Below are 15,241 nucleotides of genomic sequence, written 5' to 3' on the forward strand. Positions count from 1 at the left end.
TTTTAATTTCATAAGAGAGCAAGTTATGTATGGAATGATTGAGGTAGTGTATTGTCCAACATAACTGCAATTAGTAGATGGTTTTACTAAGGCATTGACAGATTTGTGTACTTAAGAAGTCAATTAGGCTTAATTCATGTATAGCAGTTGAGAATTAAGGGACGGTGTTGTAAAACTAATTCTCAATTGCATAACAATAGTTAGTTAAGTGGTTAGAGGGTGTGTTTGTTAGTTACAAGTGATTTGTGTAATTACTTGTCTAACAAGCAACCACTATATGAAAAACACTTTGGATGTTCATAATCATAGCTAATGAAAAAAAACTTTGCACTCAATGAAAAAATAAAATAAACTTCGCAACCATTATTCATCAGTGTATGTTCATCTTGCTTTGTTGTGCCTATTGATAAGCTCAAGCCCAGTATTATACGCTGGCACACTGCTTTGAACTCATTCTGCACTCATTCATGTGTGTGTTCCTGAGCCTATCTTGATCTAACAAAACCAATAACTTTGATTAATAAATTTAACACAAAATATAATTTAGGAATAATCACAAACATTTCAGACAAGTTTATTACTCCAATAACTTTGATTAATACTATTTGTCAAAATAAAATTAATACTCATGATTTTTTATAGAGGTTCTATGTCATTCAAAGCAGACAAATGTAATCTAAAGTAGCTAGAGAATCGAGAGCTAGAGTTTGATCAGAGTCTAAATTCAATACAACCATCTCCGGAAGAAAGATGAAATTCATAATTTAAATATGCATACAAGGAAAATGTCTCAAGCACAAATTTCAGGTTTTGTAGTCAATTTTGATGCACTAGTGAAATCTTGATCAACTTCTTTTCTGGATCCTTCCCAAAGCCTGTGTTCAATCCCCAATTTCCTCAGCTCCGAAAGCCCTTGTTCAACTGAAATTTGAAAATCTGTATAATTAATTGGATGAAAAAAATTCTCAAGAATATTTAACAAGAATTCATTCCTTGGCATAATTGAAGTCATCACCAATGTAGGTAAAATTAAAGCATAATCCACAATTTTCTACATGATAACACCAGCACATTTGAATAAAAGTTAGACATCTGGTATTTATATTTTTAAAGTGCAATACAAGTCTGACGTAAACACACTCCTGAAGGTGTCTTTGCATTTTAATATCAACAAAAAAGACTCTCCATAATACAGTGCAATGTTTATGTTTCATATTTATGTTATTCAACTATCTTCCATGATTAAAGGTGATTAGTAGTGAAACATCCACCCAAGCAATATGTTAATGGAAACACCTAAGTTGAACATTTTTCTTCCCAACCAATTAGCATAATATGGGGTTGATATATCCATCTGAGATACAAAGTAATTTTTTAAAATAAAAATGTTAATAGACTACCATCAACAGCATCGTGTGAAGTAGGTGAATGCCCACTCCGACCAATCCAAAACTGAAGACGTTCTTTGGCAATGTCCTCCTCTATACCATGAGCCTTGGCTCTTCTCCAAAAATAAGTCAGCCAAGCCTGACAAGAAGAGTAAATCCACTCAGAAGGCATGTTTCAGTAATACAAATATACTTCTCAATGAGAAAGAGCACGGAATGATTCATAAAAGAGAACGGAATACCTCCTTGAAAAGAACATCCTCAGATTCCTCTGGACTCAATTCTACAAAAATACAATGATATTTAGCACACCGTTTAAATTATCATTTGCACAAAAGATACAATAGGTGGGGGAGAACATACCAAAGGCTTCCATAAATTTAGGATCCCCTGGTGATTTAATATCTGGCAACGTCCAAAAGTGTATAGAATCAGAATGTTACTAATACATATAAAAAAGATTTTAGTCCGACATGTTTTAAAGCATATAAAAAACAAGCCAGTAGAGAGGCAACTCCAATCCATGCATGCTTAATGGACCTACTTCCAACCATGTGTTACTCCTAGTTAAAATTACTTGTATGGTCACGACTTTCTCTTATTATATCTGACCCAACTTTCTCCCATTATGTATAATGTTGACAAGTACATTTGCTAGGAACTATTCAGTATCTTGTGGTTTTGTTTTTGGCCCTTTGTGATCTGAATTATGGCTCACGTTGATATACCTAGATTCCCCAAAGAACATATTAGTGTACTCTCAACACTTACAGATTGCTTAGCTAGTTTGCTTAGTAGTTGTATTTGTATAAATTGATTTGAATTTCTTGAGAGAAATTACTCTCAATCTTGCTATATATAACCAAATGATTACAATCAAATCCCTTGATTATAGTGATAAGAATAAAAAAACCTAATCATAAGATATTTATTCAATGGAATATAATTAAAATCATATGCATATCTTAACTCTCCCCCTCAAGTTGGTGCATATATATCATATTCATCAAGCTTGTTACATATATAAGATATCCCCAGGCCTCTGAAAGATTTGGTAAAGATATCAGTCAATTGATCATTAGAGTCCACAAATGATGCAACTATCTTCCCAGAAAGAAGTCGCGGATGAAGTGGCAATCAGTCTCTATGTGAAGTGGCAATCAATCTCTATGTGCATAGTTTTGCTCATGGGAGATAGGATTAGACGCAATATGTAAAGTTGTTTGGTTATTACAAATGAGACTCATTAACTCGAACTTACAAAACTTCAACTCATCAAGGAGTTGTTACAAACCAAATAAGTTCACAAGTAGTGATGGCCATAACTCAGTATTCAGCCTCTGCACTAGGCTTAGCAACAACACTTTGCCTTTTGCATTTCAAAGAAATAAGATTCCCTCCAAGGGTTAAAGGTGTTAAGGTGTAAAAGGACCCCGGTTCAAGTCCCGGTGAAGAAAAAATACTAACATTAACAACTAATTACCGACTTTAACCGTTTCAAAAAAAGTTCCTCCAATAATGACACAGTAACCAAAAGTTGAACATTGATCACTAGGACATCCAGCCCAATATGCATGTGTATATGCAACAACATTAGTATGACCTTTGTTTTATTGGGTGTGTATTGTTGACACTATTCACTATTGTCAAATTTTATATTGGGCCTAACTCATCCTCACAAAACCGGCTTGTAAGGTGAGGGTTGCCCAAACTATATAAACGTTACACAGGCCATATCTCTTAGCAATGTGGGACTAAATCCACCCCTTCACACCCAACACAATGAAGGTGTTGGAGGCTGCAATGAAGGCAACCCAAATGCCGCAATTAGGCAGATGGGGGTGGACCGCAATGAAGGCGCAATATCCAACAACTATTTATTGGGCCATCATGACCATTCCAAAGATAGAAAAAATTTGTATCCGGTTTACCGGTAAAAATGATCCTGCTTGGGAATTTCAGTTCAGGATGTTAAAGGGAAAAAGTGCATGGAGTCACTTGGACGATGTTTTTGAGACTCCGAGAGAGAAAGGTGCTTTATATGTGTGGGAAACCAAAGAGGCTCAAATTATAACTTGGACTCTCACCTTTCGGTACTATTGATCCTCAAATGATCAATAATTTGTGATCTTTTTCCACTGCTCAAGAAATGTGGAACTATTTGAAGCGTATCTACAACCAGGACAATGCGGCCAAACGTTTTTAGTCGGAGCTAGAGATAGACAATTACAAATAAGGTAATTTGTCCGTTCAAGAATATTATTCTGGTTTTTAAAATTTGTGGATAGAACACTCTACTATTATACATGTTAATGTCCCCAAAACTTCTCTTGCAGCTGTCCAAGAGGTCTACAACACCAGTAGGCGGGATCAATTTCTCATGAAGCTTCTCCCAAAATTTGAGGTTGTTAGATGTGCTTTACAAAATAGGAATCTTGTTCCTTCTTTGGATACATGTGTTGGTGAAGTTCTCAGGGAGGAACTATGTCTCCTTACTCAAGGAACCATGTCTCATGATGTTGTCAATTTGAACAGTTGCATAAGCTGCTCAGAGTAGAGGTGAAGGTTGTGATATGCGACATGTGACCTGTTCAATGCTTCTCTTGCAAACAATTTGAACATGTTGCTTGTAGTTGCAGTAAGAAGTTTTGTAATCCATCCACCACAACCAACACAATGTCCAATGTAGGCATTCCATAGTGTTCCAATGGTCATCACATGGAGTATTTAGAAATTGGCAAACCACACTGAGAGTAAAAGTAATGCCCAGTCTAGTCACCAAGAGGTAATTAAGTTTGCCAACCAGACGTCGATATCTACTAAGGTCTTCAGTGGCTGCCCCCGCCCCAGTAGCTTTGGGATCCATAGGAGTCTCACTAGGTCGGCAATCAAACAAGCCGGTTTCCTCGAGTATATCTAGAGCATATTTTCACTGAGTAACCAGTCTTGGATTGACCAACTTCAATCCCTAAATCGACTTGTATGGTGAGGACTGCCTCTAATTATAAACTCATGTTCAGGTCTCATCCCATCCAATGTGGCATTCTTAAGTCTTAACACACACTCCTCACACGGAACTGAAGATCTGGGGCGTGACACGAGTGGCCCAATAATGGTAACCTAATTATAGGTGGCCCGACAAATCTTAGATAAGCTTTGATACCATGCAAAAACTGAATATATATTTCAATTTATGAATAATGTACAAGTACTAATCTGTTTATATAGGCTACTCTAATATAATGGGACTGACTAATGGGCCAATACACAAATTACTACTGATAATTATAAAAAACACATTATTTACAACAATATACATATATAATGGTTTGAGATATTAATTGGCGCAATTTTCAGCATATGCATCTCTCTCCGCCTGAAGTGCATGATTTGTGTTTAATATACTCACGAACAATGAAGATAAAAAGAGTAGTGACATAGCAGGGATGCATACCTGAAACTAGCTGTCGAGCAGAATTTGGACGTCGTTGTTGGGCTAATGCTTGCACAATAGCATCCTCAACCTTTGAAAACAATCAACACACACACACACACAGAGATTAGTGTTGCTTATGTATAGCGACCTTGCTATGCTGAAAAATTATATAGCAAATACAATGAAATCTAAACAAGATCACACAAAACTGGAGGCAAAATTTTCCGCTATATATGAACATGAGGAAAACCAAGATCACCAATGCATTTGCAGAACACCTTTAAAGAAGCAAGCTCCTTCATTCCCATTTCAACCGACAGCATACTCTCAATGTTTCCTTCTCCGGTAAGATCATTCAAGTCTGGAACAAGATTGCTCCTCTTCTCTGTTGCATCATCACCTGCTTAAAAATAATAACAATTATGCATTGAAAATTCACAGGCTCGTGTAATATTATAACGAAAATCATCATAGGAAAAAATATAACAGCATAGATTTGTTCTACTATGTAGGCAAACTAATATGAACTGTAGAGTCCAAATCTTTATTTCATGCCTTTTTCCAAGCATTCCTCCTTGGCTTTTTGTCCTGCAGAAACAACAATCTCAAATGGAAGAGGGGCTAAGGATGACCAAAGCTCATACTTTGAAACTGCAACATCTGCACAAATACCTGTAAACAATGGAAAATAATATTAACACAAAATAAAATATATCAGGAAGGAAGTGAACTGTGAAATTATTCAGTTGTGCAACTCCGCCAAATTCAAACTAGATATACAACCAAAATATAATTTAAATACATATAATAATACATTTGATTTTAAGGAAAGTTGATACTTAAAAGCTTTTACAATGTATTCCAGTGCTGCCAATAGATGCATGCATTTAGCCCCACCACCGAAAGAGCAAAAAGGAAGATACATTACCATTTATTGTAGCTTAGTTTATTGACAGCTAAAACCCAATATGCAAGCAATCCCAGTATGTACTCACACACTCATCAGTTTTACAATATTAGTGATGATAACTCGGAAATAAGAGTTATCTAATCCTTTTAAGCTTGAATTTATTAAGTCTAACTTTATAATAAGTATAGAAGGAAGTGTTTTATTTGAATTAGTGTTGATTAAGTCTGTATCTGTAAATATCTGTGTTTGGCACAGTAAAGTGCCATGCTTTGGAATTGTACCTCTATTAGTGTGCACGGTGCAGGTAGTAATGCTGCAACATCTTTGCGTGAGCTAAAGAACGATCAAGGTTTCCTTCCATGCTGACGTGGCAGAAAGAAGTATTTTGTTAAGTTCCCTGTGGTATTATTGATGGAAGACGTGGTCCCTTACCTCATTTTGGTCATTTTAAATTGTTAAGAATCTCATATTAGATGAGATATGATTTGAACATGTGGGTTTATAGTTTAGGCTCAACTCAAATACTAAGAGGAGCGTTCCTCACCTTACAAAGCTCATGAGCACTCTCTTTGTAGTGTGTTGTGCCATTTTTCTGCTCATTTAAACATGTATTGAGTTTGTAACAGAACTAAACTTATCCTTCATTTTATGCTTTTGCGTTAAGCTCATTATGAGCTAATTTCTTTAAATAAAGGTTTGAATTAGCAAATCATGTCAATTAGGATTGATTATATTTATTCTATAGGCTATTATAAATAGAGTTGAGTGTGGACTATGGAATGATTTAAACATGCAAATTCAACAATTTGAATTGAGTTTGACCACTTTAGTTTAAATGCTAGCTCATTAAATATAGAGAAATTTTAATGAGCGAGCTTTGTTGAGAGTCCGGCATCGGATGAGATATGGCCTAAAAGTATGTTCAAGAGTGGAAACCATCCCTCACCTTACAAGTTGGTTTTGTAATGTTGAATTTGGACTGAAGTCCAACCCAAATTTTAAGATGGTCAAAAGCCTACCAAAGATTTGTTGCACCATCCGCTATCGGATCAGTTGGGTCACACACCAAATGTCTGGTCCAAGGGGTGTGTTGCGAGTGCCACATCGGCTTATATATGGAATCTGATATCAACATGCAACAAAGCAACAAGCGAAATAAAGATCATAGACCATAGTCTGACATGGAAGCTGAAGCCTGTTTTGATATACTCATTGAAGCTGTGAACAAAGGTCAAAGATGTGAGAATGGACAATTCAAAGCACACACTTTAAGAACGGCTGAGACAAAATTGGAAGAAAAAATTCCTGGATGTGGAATTAAGGTAAAGCCACATATTGAATCTGCTATTAAGAGGCTAAGGACAATTTATGGAATAATTTATGATATGTTAAATCAAAGTGGATTTGGTTGGGATGTAGAGAAAAAGATGATTATGGTGGACAGTGATGAAGTGTGGAAGGAGTATGTAGTGTTTATTATTTTACTATTTTTGTGTTTGCTTCTTATGATTACTCGAACATATTATATTTATTATTCTTGTGCAGAGTCATCCAAATGCAAAAGATTATTGGTATGCTCTAATTGCACTCTTTGACAAACTTGCTCTTGCTTTTGGAAAAGATTGTGCCAAAAGTGTTGTTCCCCCTGCTGATAATGTTAAGGAGATAGATAAAGAAGATGAAGAGCAATGTAATGACGAGGAGAATGAAATAGGAATGACTCAGTCGCCGTCTATTAATCAATCTAAGAGAAAGCTTGACCACATGGAAATTCAATTTAGGAAAAGAAACAAAGGAGCAAGTATAATTGCTCAGAGTATATTTGAGTTAGGAAAGAGTTTCGGGACTATAATTGATAAAAGCTCAGAAAGATTGTGTGAAGCTGCAAATTATCTATGCCACATCGTTTGCACATGTTTATGGGTTGTCGCGATGCTACTCATCTTGCATTTCTTAAGTCTTTGATAGAGTAATTTAAGTACGGTTTGATAAAAATATTTGACAATATATTGTTGCTTTTTTTTTTGGTCAACAATATATTGTCGCTTTGTCATTTTTTGTAGCTACTTATGTGTATGACAATTTTAATTAGATACAATTTAAATTGACAATATATTTCTTTATGTTTATTTATTTTAGTGCTACTTATATGTATTGTTGGATATTTGTGTGTTTGCGTCATTTTGCTAAAACAAATATACAAGCAAGATGTTGGACCAAATGTTTCAACATGTTAGGTACAAAAGATGTTGGACCAAATGTTGTAACATGTTTGGGTATGACAGTCAGATTGCCCAAATCTCGCGCATTTATTACACGTATCTGCTATATATGGAAATCCACTCTACAAACGTGTATATCAAGATTTGATCTGATCAAGACGTTATTAGTGCAGATATGTTCTTATCAAGACTTAATAGAATGATTCAACACATTGTTTATTTCCTAAAGAGGATAAACTATTTTAGGAAAGTTTTATTAAGGTCTGATTTGCTTAGCTGGACGTGACTCAAAGACCAGCTGTGTTCTGAAGCTTATCTTGGAAGATCAGGAGCGTGCTAGCTCTGTCTATATAAAGAAGACTCAAGACCAAGATTTTATCGAACCAAAACCATTGTTCATCAAAGATATAGTCTTTAGGGTTTCGTGTTTTTGAGCCACTCTCTAGGAGAGTTGGTGTAAGTGAACCACTCGGGTTGTGAGATGGTCACTATGTCCTCACTCAGAAACCTTTAGGTAATGAGTTGAGTATTGTAATATCTCTGAAGCTTTTAAGCAAGGAGATAGTGTTTGTATTTTTTAATTGTGATTCTTACTTGTGGATTCTATAACACGAGTTAAGAACTGAGTTTGTTATTGTGTAAGGTTACTCCTAAGCTTTGAAGTACGGAGTTAACTGTGTGTGATTTACTCGAAGCTTTTAAGCAAGAGTAAAGTTTGTCACGGTGATTGTCACCACATTTTATTCAACATTATATGAACAACACAGGTTGTGTTGGTTGTGTGGAAGTGAGATGGGATCTCATGTCTAGGAGTTCCTAGGCAGAAGTTACATGAGTAGTGTCGAGGTCATAAGGCGTAAACCTAGGATTTGCTGGAGGTCTTAGTGTAAGACGTAAACCGAGGGTTTGTTGGAGGTCTTAGTGTAAGACGTAAATTCAAAGGGTTTGCTGGAGGTCTTAGTGACTAGAGCTATTAGTGGATTTCCTTCCTGGATTGGTATCCCCCAGAGTAGGCAGGTTGGCTGAACTGGGTTAACAATTTCCTGTGCAGTTTATTTACTTGTTGATTTTATTATGTTGCGTAAGATGTTCCAACATTAAGTACGACATTCTCTTTAAATTAAATGTTGGAACATCTGATCGAACATTATTCCTCAGTATCCGTTTTTTTAATGTTATATGCCTTGCCGTGTTATTCATGTCAGACCAGATGTCTCGACATTCTACCAACATCTGGTTCTGCTATACCAGAATTTCATGTATAACAATTTTAATTTTATCAATGTATTTTTTTACAATGATGTGAAATCATTTCACAAGGATAATTTTGTCATTACTTATTTTATTTATTGTTAATCAAAAATATAAAATTATTTGTTTTTATAAAAAAATGTATTTGGTCACAAGAATAATTTTGTCATTTAAATATAACATGTATCTTATCATGTCAATATCAGGTGTGCACCAAACACAGGATATGATAAAATAATGATATCCTCTTTTTTATCATTTGTGCACCAAACACATGACAGAATATGATAAAATAATGTTTTCCTCTTTCTTATCATCTGTGTTTATCATGTCACTTATCCTATCCTTATCCAGCTTCTTATCTTATCTCTAGGATCAATTTATAATCTTGTGGTATCTTACATTATCCTTTATGATTACTTATTATTATTATTATGATTAATTATTATTATTATTATTATTATTATTATTATTATTATTATTATTATTATTATTATTATTTGTTTTCTGATTTCTCTATTTATTTGGGATTTTGTCTATGTAGCCCTATAAACTAATGATTAGTGCTTAGTCTTTTGTATTAATTTAGTAACAAGCCTTTGTCAATTTACTACCAATGATATTCAAGTTCTTAATTCTTATTATAATAGGTAATATAAAAACCAATCCTAACACTATGTTTGTTTAGGTAGATTTATAAAAGAGAGAAACAAGAAAGAGAGAGATAGCAAAGAAATTAACTATTTCTATGGTTTGGATGAGGAGAGAAATAAGGAAAGAGAGAAATATAAGGGTTAGTAACTGCCAAAAATAAATCTCTCCATATTAGGAGAGATTTGTGTGACAAGAAGTGAAATAAACAATTTTACAACAATACCCTCATTCAACTAATTTATTTTTTTGTAGAAAAGGGTAAATTTGTTATTTTCTCATTTTTATTAATTTCTCTCTTCTCACTTTTCTCTTTTTTTTTTTTTTTGGTACATTCTCTTCTCACTTTTCTATTCATCCAAACCATATAAATTTTTTATCCAATTTCTCTTCTAACTCTCTTCTCTCTTATTTCTCTCTTCACTGTTTCTCTCTTCCCTATCTCTTTGGCATCCAAACATAGAGAGATAATGTAAGACACTCTAAGATTATAACATGATCCTAGAAACAAACCAAGATACTCAAATAGAACATTTTTATATTATAAAATACTTTCTTACATTCTAACATAAATTAAGATGCTCCAGGTTCAATAAAATATCTTTCTACAGTCCAAAAAATATCCCCTGCATTTTTTATTTTTGGCACCATATACTTTGCTATGCCAAAGAATTACTCGGGGTCTATTAAAAGGCATTAACATGTGGAACCAATTGATATCAAAATGACTGGTTTGTCATTGTCAGGAAGAGATGCCATAATCCCACCACCAAAAGAAGAAGAAAAAAGTACAGTAGCTTACCATATTTTGTGGCTAAACCCCAATAACGAGCTAGCCAACACCTCTTAAGAACAACTTCCTCCTGAAAAGAAGATAATTTATATAATGAGAATTCCAAATAACTTACAAATACCATTGGACTCCAGAAATACCTACCATTTCTTTCTGAGTTAATATCATTCTCTGTGTCATTGATCGAAGAGCTTTCACTTCAGATTCAGCTCCATTCAGCTGTCTCACTGTGGCTTCAGTCTCTGCTTTTGCATTCTATTTGAGAGGAAATTGTTAAAACATAAATGGTAGCCTTCATTGAGAATATTTTTTAAAAAAATTGAAATAATCACCTCAACTTCAGCCTGTAAAGATGTGACTTCCTTATCAACTCCATCCTTTGAATCTCTGGAACTTTTAAGTGCGGCCTATGAAATATAAAACTGTCATAATAAGTGACTAAATAAGAAATAGTAGCATATGCTTCTATTTTGCTGAAAAATAGCTCCATCTCCATTTACTGAATAGTGTATATTAACTACACCATAGCTTGTACGATATCCTGCAAAGTTATTTCCATTTACCTCTCTTTGACGCAATGCTGCATCCTTTCTGTAATGTAATAAGATTGGGTTCATAAATTCTACAAGTCAAGGAACACCCATTTGAAAATTTAGCTTTAATTTACTCACCTGCTCAAGAGTTTAGCTTCCAAAGATACTCCTTCTCCAAGGGAAGCAACCTACAAACTCAGATAAAAAAGCAAAGATTAAAAATGGCATATGCAGACTTGACAGAAAGTTCACCAGTGCACAATATACAAACACAAATATCTAACTCAAGTATTGAAGTTTTAGAAGTAAATCAGTAGAAAGAAAAGATTTATTGAATAGAGAGAGAAACTATTCAAACATGATTCTTTGTTTTCTAGTTAATTAAGGGACAGTGGGACAAGACCCAAACTCGTTGCCAAATGGCATAAGCCGGTGACCATTGAGCCAGAAGCCACATTCTCGTAGCATACCATTGTATATTTGAATAGCTGAACAGAGCCTAAATACAACCTATTCTATCCAAGTAAAATAAAACTACAAGGCTCAAAAGATATTTAGCCTCTCAAATTAAAAGCAAAATCACAAACAATGCAGCAAGAAGTTGAATTAAAGACTGTTATTGTGTCAAACAATAACAAGCAGACAATCATTCAGAAGACCATAAGTCAACGCTAAAAACTGCAATATTGTATACCGATCAATAGGGGTAGGAATAGGATGGGCCAAGCTAAGTTTTCCAAAAATACGTCTGGCATGTTCAAAAAAGTCAAAGTCTAAGCCTAGTCTGTTTTTGGAAGTTCGGTATGGTCTGTTAGACTATTTAAACTTTAAAGGCCTAACATCTTTAAATAAGTAATCTGACTTATCTTTAAATAGACTAATGAGCTAAAAGGTCAATAATGCTAAGTTCTATTTTGAGATTTAACATGATCTTTTAGAAAAATTGACTTTATATGGCATCCTATTTAAAACCTTTTAGAACAAAAAGGTTTTTTTGGTATCTGAAACCTGACATATTTAGCTAAATATCCTTATAAATAAAGCTTTAGCTTTGTCTACATAAAAAAAAAAAATTGGTCTGGTTTGGGCCTGGCGTAAACTTGTCCATAGTAAGTGTTGGTCTGTCTAATCAATTCCCACAGCTAATGATAAAGAAACGAAAGCAGCACCTGCTTCTCAAGCTCCCTAACTCTGGCCTCTGCTTCCTTGCATCTCTCTTCCTCAAGTCTAAGCTGTACATTTTTAGAAACAGAAACAGTTGAGTACTTATAACTTATGTTAGTTCATTCACAAACGTGAGAGAGAACATTAACATAAGATGGCATTACCTTGTCAAAAATACTTTCATTCTCTTCCCTAAGCATATCGACCTGCAGACAGCGGGGATTTGTTTTTGGTTGATTTAGAAGGGAGAACCGGAGAAATAATAAAAAAATATAATAAATATATATATAGAAACGTGAAAACAATATTTGGCAGAACAAAGTAATTAATTAACCTCATCACGAAGACTAGAAGCCTCACGGTTGTCTACTAAATCTTTTGGTTGAAGGAGTCCGGTATGAAACGGAAATCTGTAAGTTTTCCATCCAACTTGTTACATAAATAAAGAAGAAAAAAGGAAGACGATAAATGAATGGGGCGTGAGTGAGTGAGTGAGTGTATTCTTAATTAATTCTAAGGGATGGCAGTGAATATGCATAAAAAAAAACCAGCACGCCACCAACAAGAAGTAGATACGCACAAAGCATAATGATATTATGAATGAGTGGGTATGACAGAGAGAGAGAGTTCACCTTTTAACTTTGGGCTTACTATTATGATTATGATTATGAATGGGAGGGTCTATTGGCAGAACAGGAGGTGGAGTCCTCTGGCTCAGCGGTGGTCTATCACTATTATTAGGTACTACTGCTACTGGACGAACATACATTGGTTCTTCTTCTACTACAAGGTTTCGAGCTAACTAATTAAGTTATTAGCAGAAGCAGCAGAGCAGGAAAAAAAAGTAAGTTAGTTAATACTAAGTAAGTTGGTTAGTGATAAATGTGAAGTGAAAGAATCGCCCACCGCATGAGATGGAGGAGATCTAATATTGTTGGAGGACTTCCTACTGGAGAGAGTGAGAGGAAGAGGAGGAGGAGGAGCACTGTAGCGAAATCCTAGATCGTCCTCCTCCTCGTCGTCATCCTCGTCGTTGTCGGCAGCAGCCTGAGAAGCCATGACTTGGGCGAGTCGTTGAGCAGCGGCTTTGGCAGCAACATTCTGAGTCCTTTTAATTGTTGAAATTCCGGTGAGTGAAGAAGATCGAGCATGTCCATTGCGTGACATCACATTCCCAGATTCACTACTCCACTGCCGGATAGAAACCGGACTTTCTGTTCCTCTCTGCTCCATCTTCTTCACTTTACCCTTTCTTTCTAAAATGTCTACTTAGTAATCTCTCATTAAACATTCATTACTACTAGTACTAGTATCACTCATTACCCATTACTACTTAGCTATTAGGAGAGAGAAATACTTCACTACAGTAAGTAGGGGTGATCGCGGTGCGGTTTGGTTCGGTTTTGAGCATAAAAGTCATTCTAACCGTGAGATAAAAATGCATGCGGTTCGGTTTGGTTCGGTTGATTTTTAAAAAGTCATCCAAACCAAACCAAACCAATGCGGTTTGGATCGGTTCGGTTGGTGCGGTTTAAAACATAACGAACAATTTTAAGCATAAAAAAAAATAAAAAATTGAAGTTCCAAAATAACATTGTAGTACCAACAAAAATTATTTATCCAAAATAACATTATAGTAACTTACAATTTTAAATATATAAAAAAATTGAATTTTCAAAATAACATCACGGTACCGATAAAATTTGTTTATTTAAAATAACATTACAACACCAAAATAAAATTTCAGTACAAAAAATAAAAACAACTTGAAGTTCGATTAATTTGGTCGACTGACTTGGTAATTGGGCATGTATATTGGAATATAATTATATTTTCTTTTACGATATTGGAATATAAATATATAATAGTAACTTAATGCGGTTTTTGCGGTTATCCGCGGTTTTTGCGGTTTTTGCGGTTTACGGTTTTGCGGTTTGCGGTTCAGTAAGAAAGCCATCCAAATACATCCAAACCAAATGCGGTTTTTGCGGTTTTCGGTTTGGTTTGGTTCGATTTGCGGTTTTACTTTTGGATTGGTTCGGATACGATCACCCCTAACAGTAAGCACTTCAGTAATTAAGCGGCTTATCTGTTTGCTTTTTTCTTTTTTTTTAAGGCATTGTTGTTAACTTAAAGAACTAAAATATAAATAAATAAAAAATTATGTATGGATATTATAAAGAATATGAATTTTACAAAATTCATTGTTGGATTGAAAGTTTATATTATATAGATCATCATAATTTTTTAAAAAAAAGTTGAAAATCATTTGATATGTTATTAAGACTCGTCAAAATTAAAAGTATTTAATAAAACCCACAAATTGTTAATCTTTACGGATCTCAATAAAATATCAAATTATTTTTAATTTCTTTAAAAAAAATATGAATAATCTATATGATATAAACTTTCGATCAAATAGTGAATTTTATAAAATTTATATTCGTCACACCTCACTTTTGTGCATGTTAGACAATGGGACTATATTGCTTCTAGTTCTATCAACGTACCATTTCTTCAACTAATGTATCATTTCTTAAGTCTTTGATTTATACTCCACGTATGTTTCTAAGTCCTTTATTTATTTTATTTTTTACTTTTATCACTCATTTTTATCAAACACTTATGCACAACTAAAAAACAAAAACGTAAAACTATTAGATTTGATCTAATGGTGAATGATTTAGGTAATATCTATGAGGTTTTAGGTTCGATCTTCATTGGCAACATTGTAAATGAAAAACAAAATACAAAAACACAAGTCTTAATTTATACAGTTTTTTAAGATGAAATTCAATTACAAAGTTAATTGCTGTCTTTCGAAATATTCTTAAAAAACCAACGTTTTATTAGTGACATTTTTCAAAACCGATTTTTAAAATCGAAAAACAAC

At 34.2% G+C, this 15,241-nt stretch overlaps 1 protein-coding gene across 2 annotated transcripts; it reads right to left on the reverse strand.

Annotated features, from left to right (window-relative positions):
* Positions 1–604: 604 nt before the first annotated feature.
* LOC123908990 (coiled-coil domain-containing protein SCD2-like) lies at positions 605–15,204 on the reverse strand. 2 transcript variants are annotated; one of them, XM_045959767.1, is made up of 18 exons: positions 15,074–15,204; positions 13,255–13,543; positions 12,981–13,150; positions 12,683–12,758; positions 12,513–12,554; positions 12,354–12,416; positions 11,323–11,372; positions 11,215–11,242; positions 10,984–11,058; positions 10,796–10,906; positions 10,661–10,721; positions 5,380–5,496; positions 5,103–5,224; positions 4,843–4,912; positions 1,752–1,793; positions 1,631–1,671; positions 1,401–1,527; positions 605–921 (listed from the first exon to the last, which is right to left on the reverse strand). In XM_045959767.1, exons 1-18 carry the CDS (start codon positions 15,076–15,078, stop codon positions 791–793), a joined length of 1,620 nt encoding a protein of 539 aa, XP_045815723.1. In that variant the 5' UTR covers positions 15,079–15,204; the 3' UTR covers positions 605–790. The 2 variants fall into 2 exon arrangements, with proteins under 2 accessions (XP_045815723.1, XP_045815717.1); XM_045959761.1 differs by lacking the exon at positions 15,074–15,204 and having other exon boundaries at positions 13,255–13,682.
* Between the last annotated feature and the right edge of the window lie 37 nt (positions 15,205–15,241).

The sequence above is a fragment of the Trifolium pratense genome, linkage group LG1 (genome assembly GCF_020283565.1).
Source record: "Trifolium pratense cultivar HEN17-A07 linkage group LG1, ARS_RC_1.1, whole genome shotgun sequence".
NCBI lineage: Eukaryota > Viridiplantae > Streptophyta > Magnoliopsida > Fabales > Fabaceae > Trifolium > Trifolium pratense.

What these genes read in the sequence shown, in the direction of transcription:
- LOC123908990 (XM_045959761.1), bottom strand. Translation starts at nt 13,581, where the DNA reads ATGGAGCAGAGAGGAACAGAAAGTCCGGTTTCTATCCGGCAGTGGAGT. An exon ending in GAAGCTAAACTCTTGAGCAG is followed by an intron (nt 11,243 to 11,322) that starts GTGAGTAAATTA and finishes ATTACATTACAG; the next exon opens with AAAGGATGCAGCATTGCGTC. An exon ending in TAAATTTATGGAAGCCTTTG is followed by an intron (nt 1,672 to 1,751) that starts GTATGTTCTCCC and finishes GTATTTTTGTAG; the next exon opens with AATTGAGTCCAGAGGAATCT.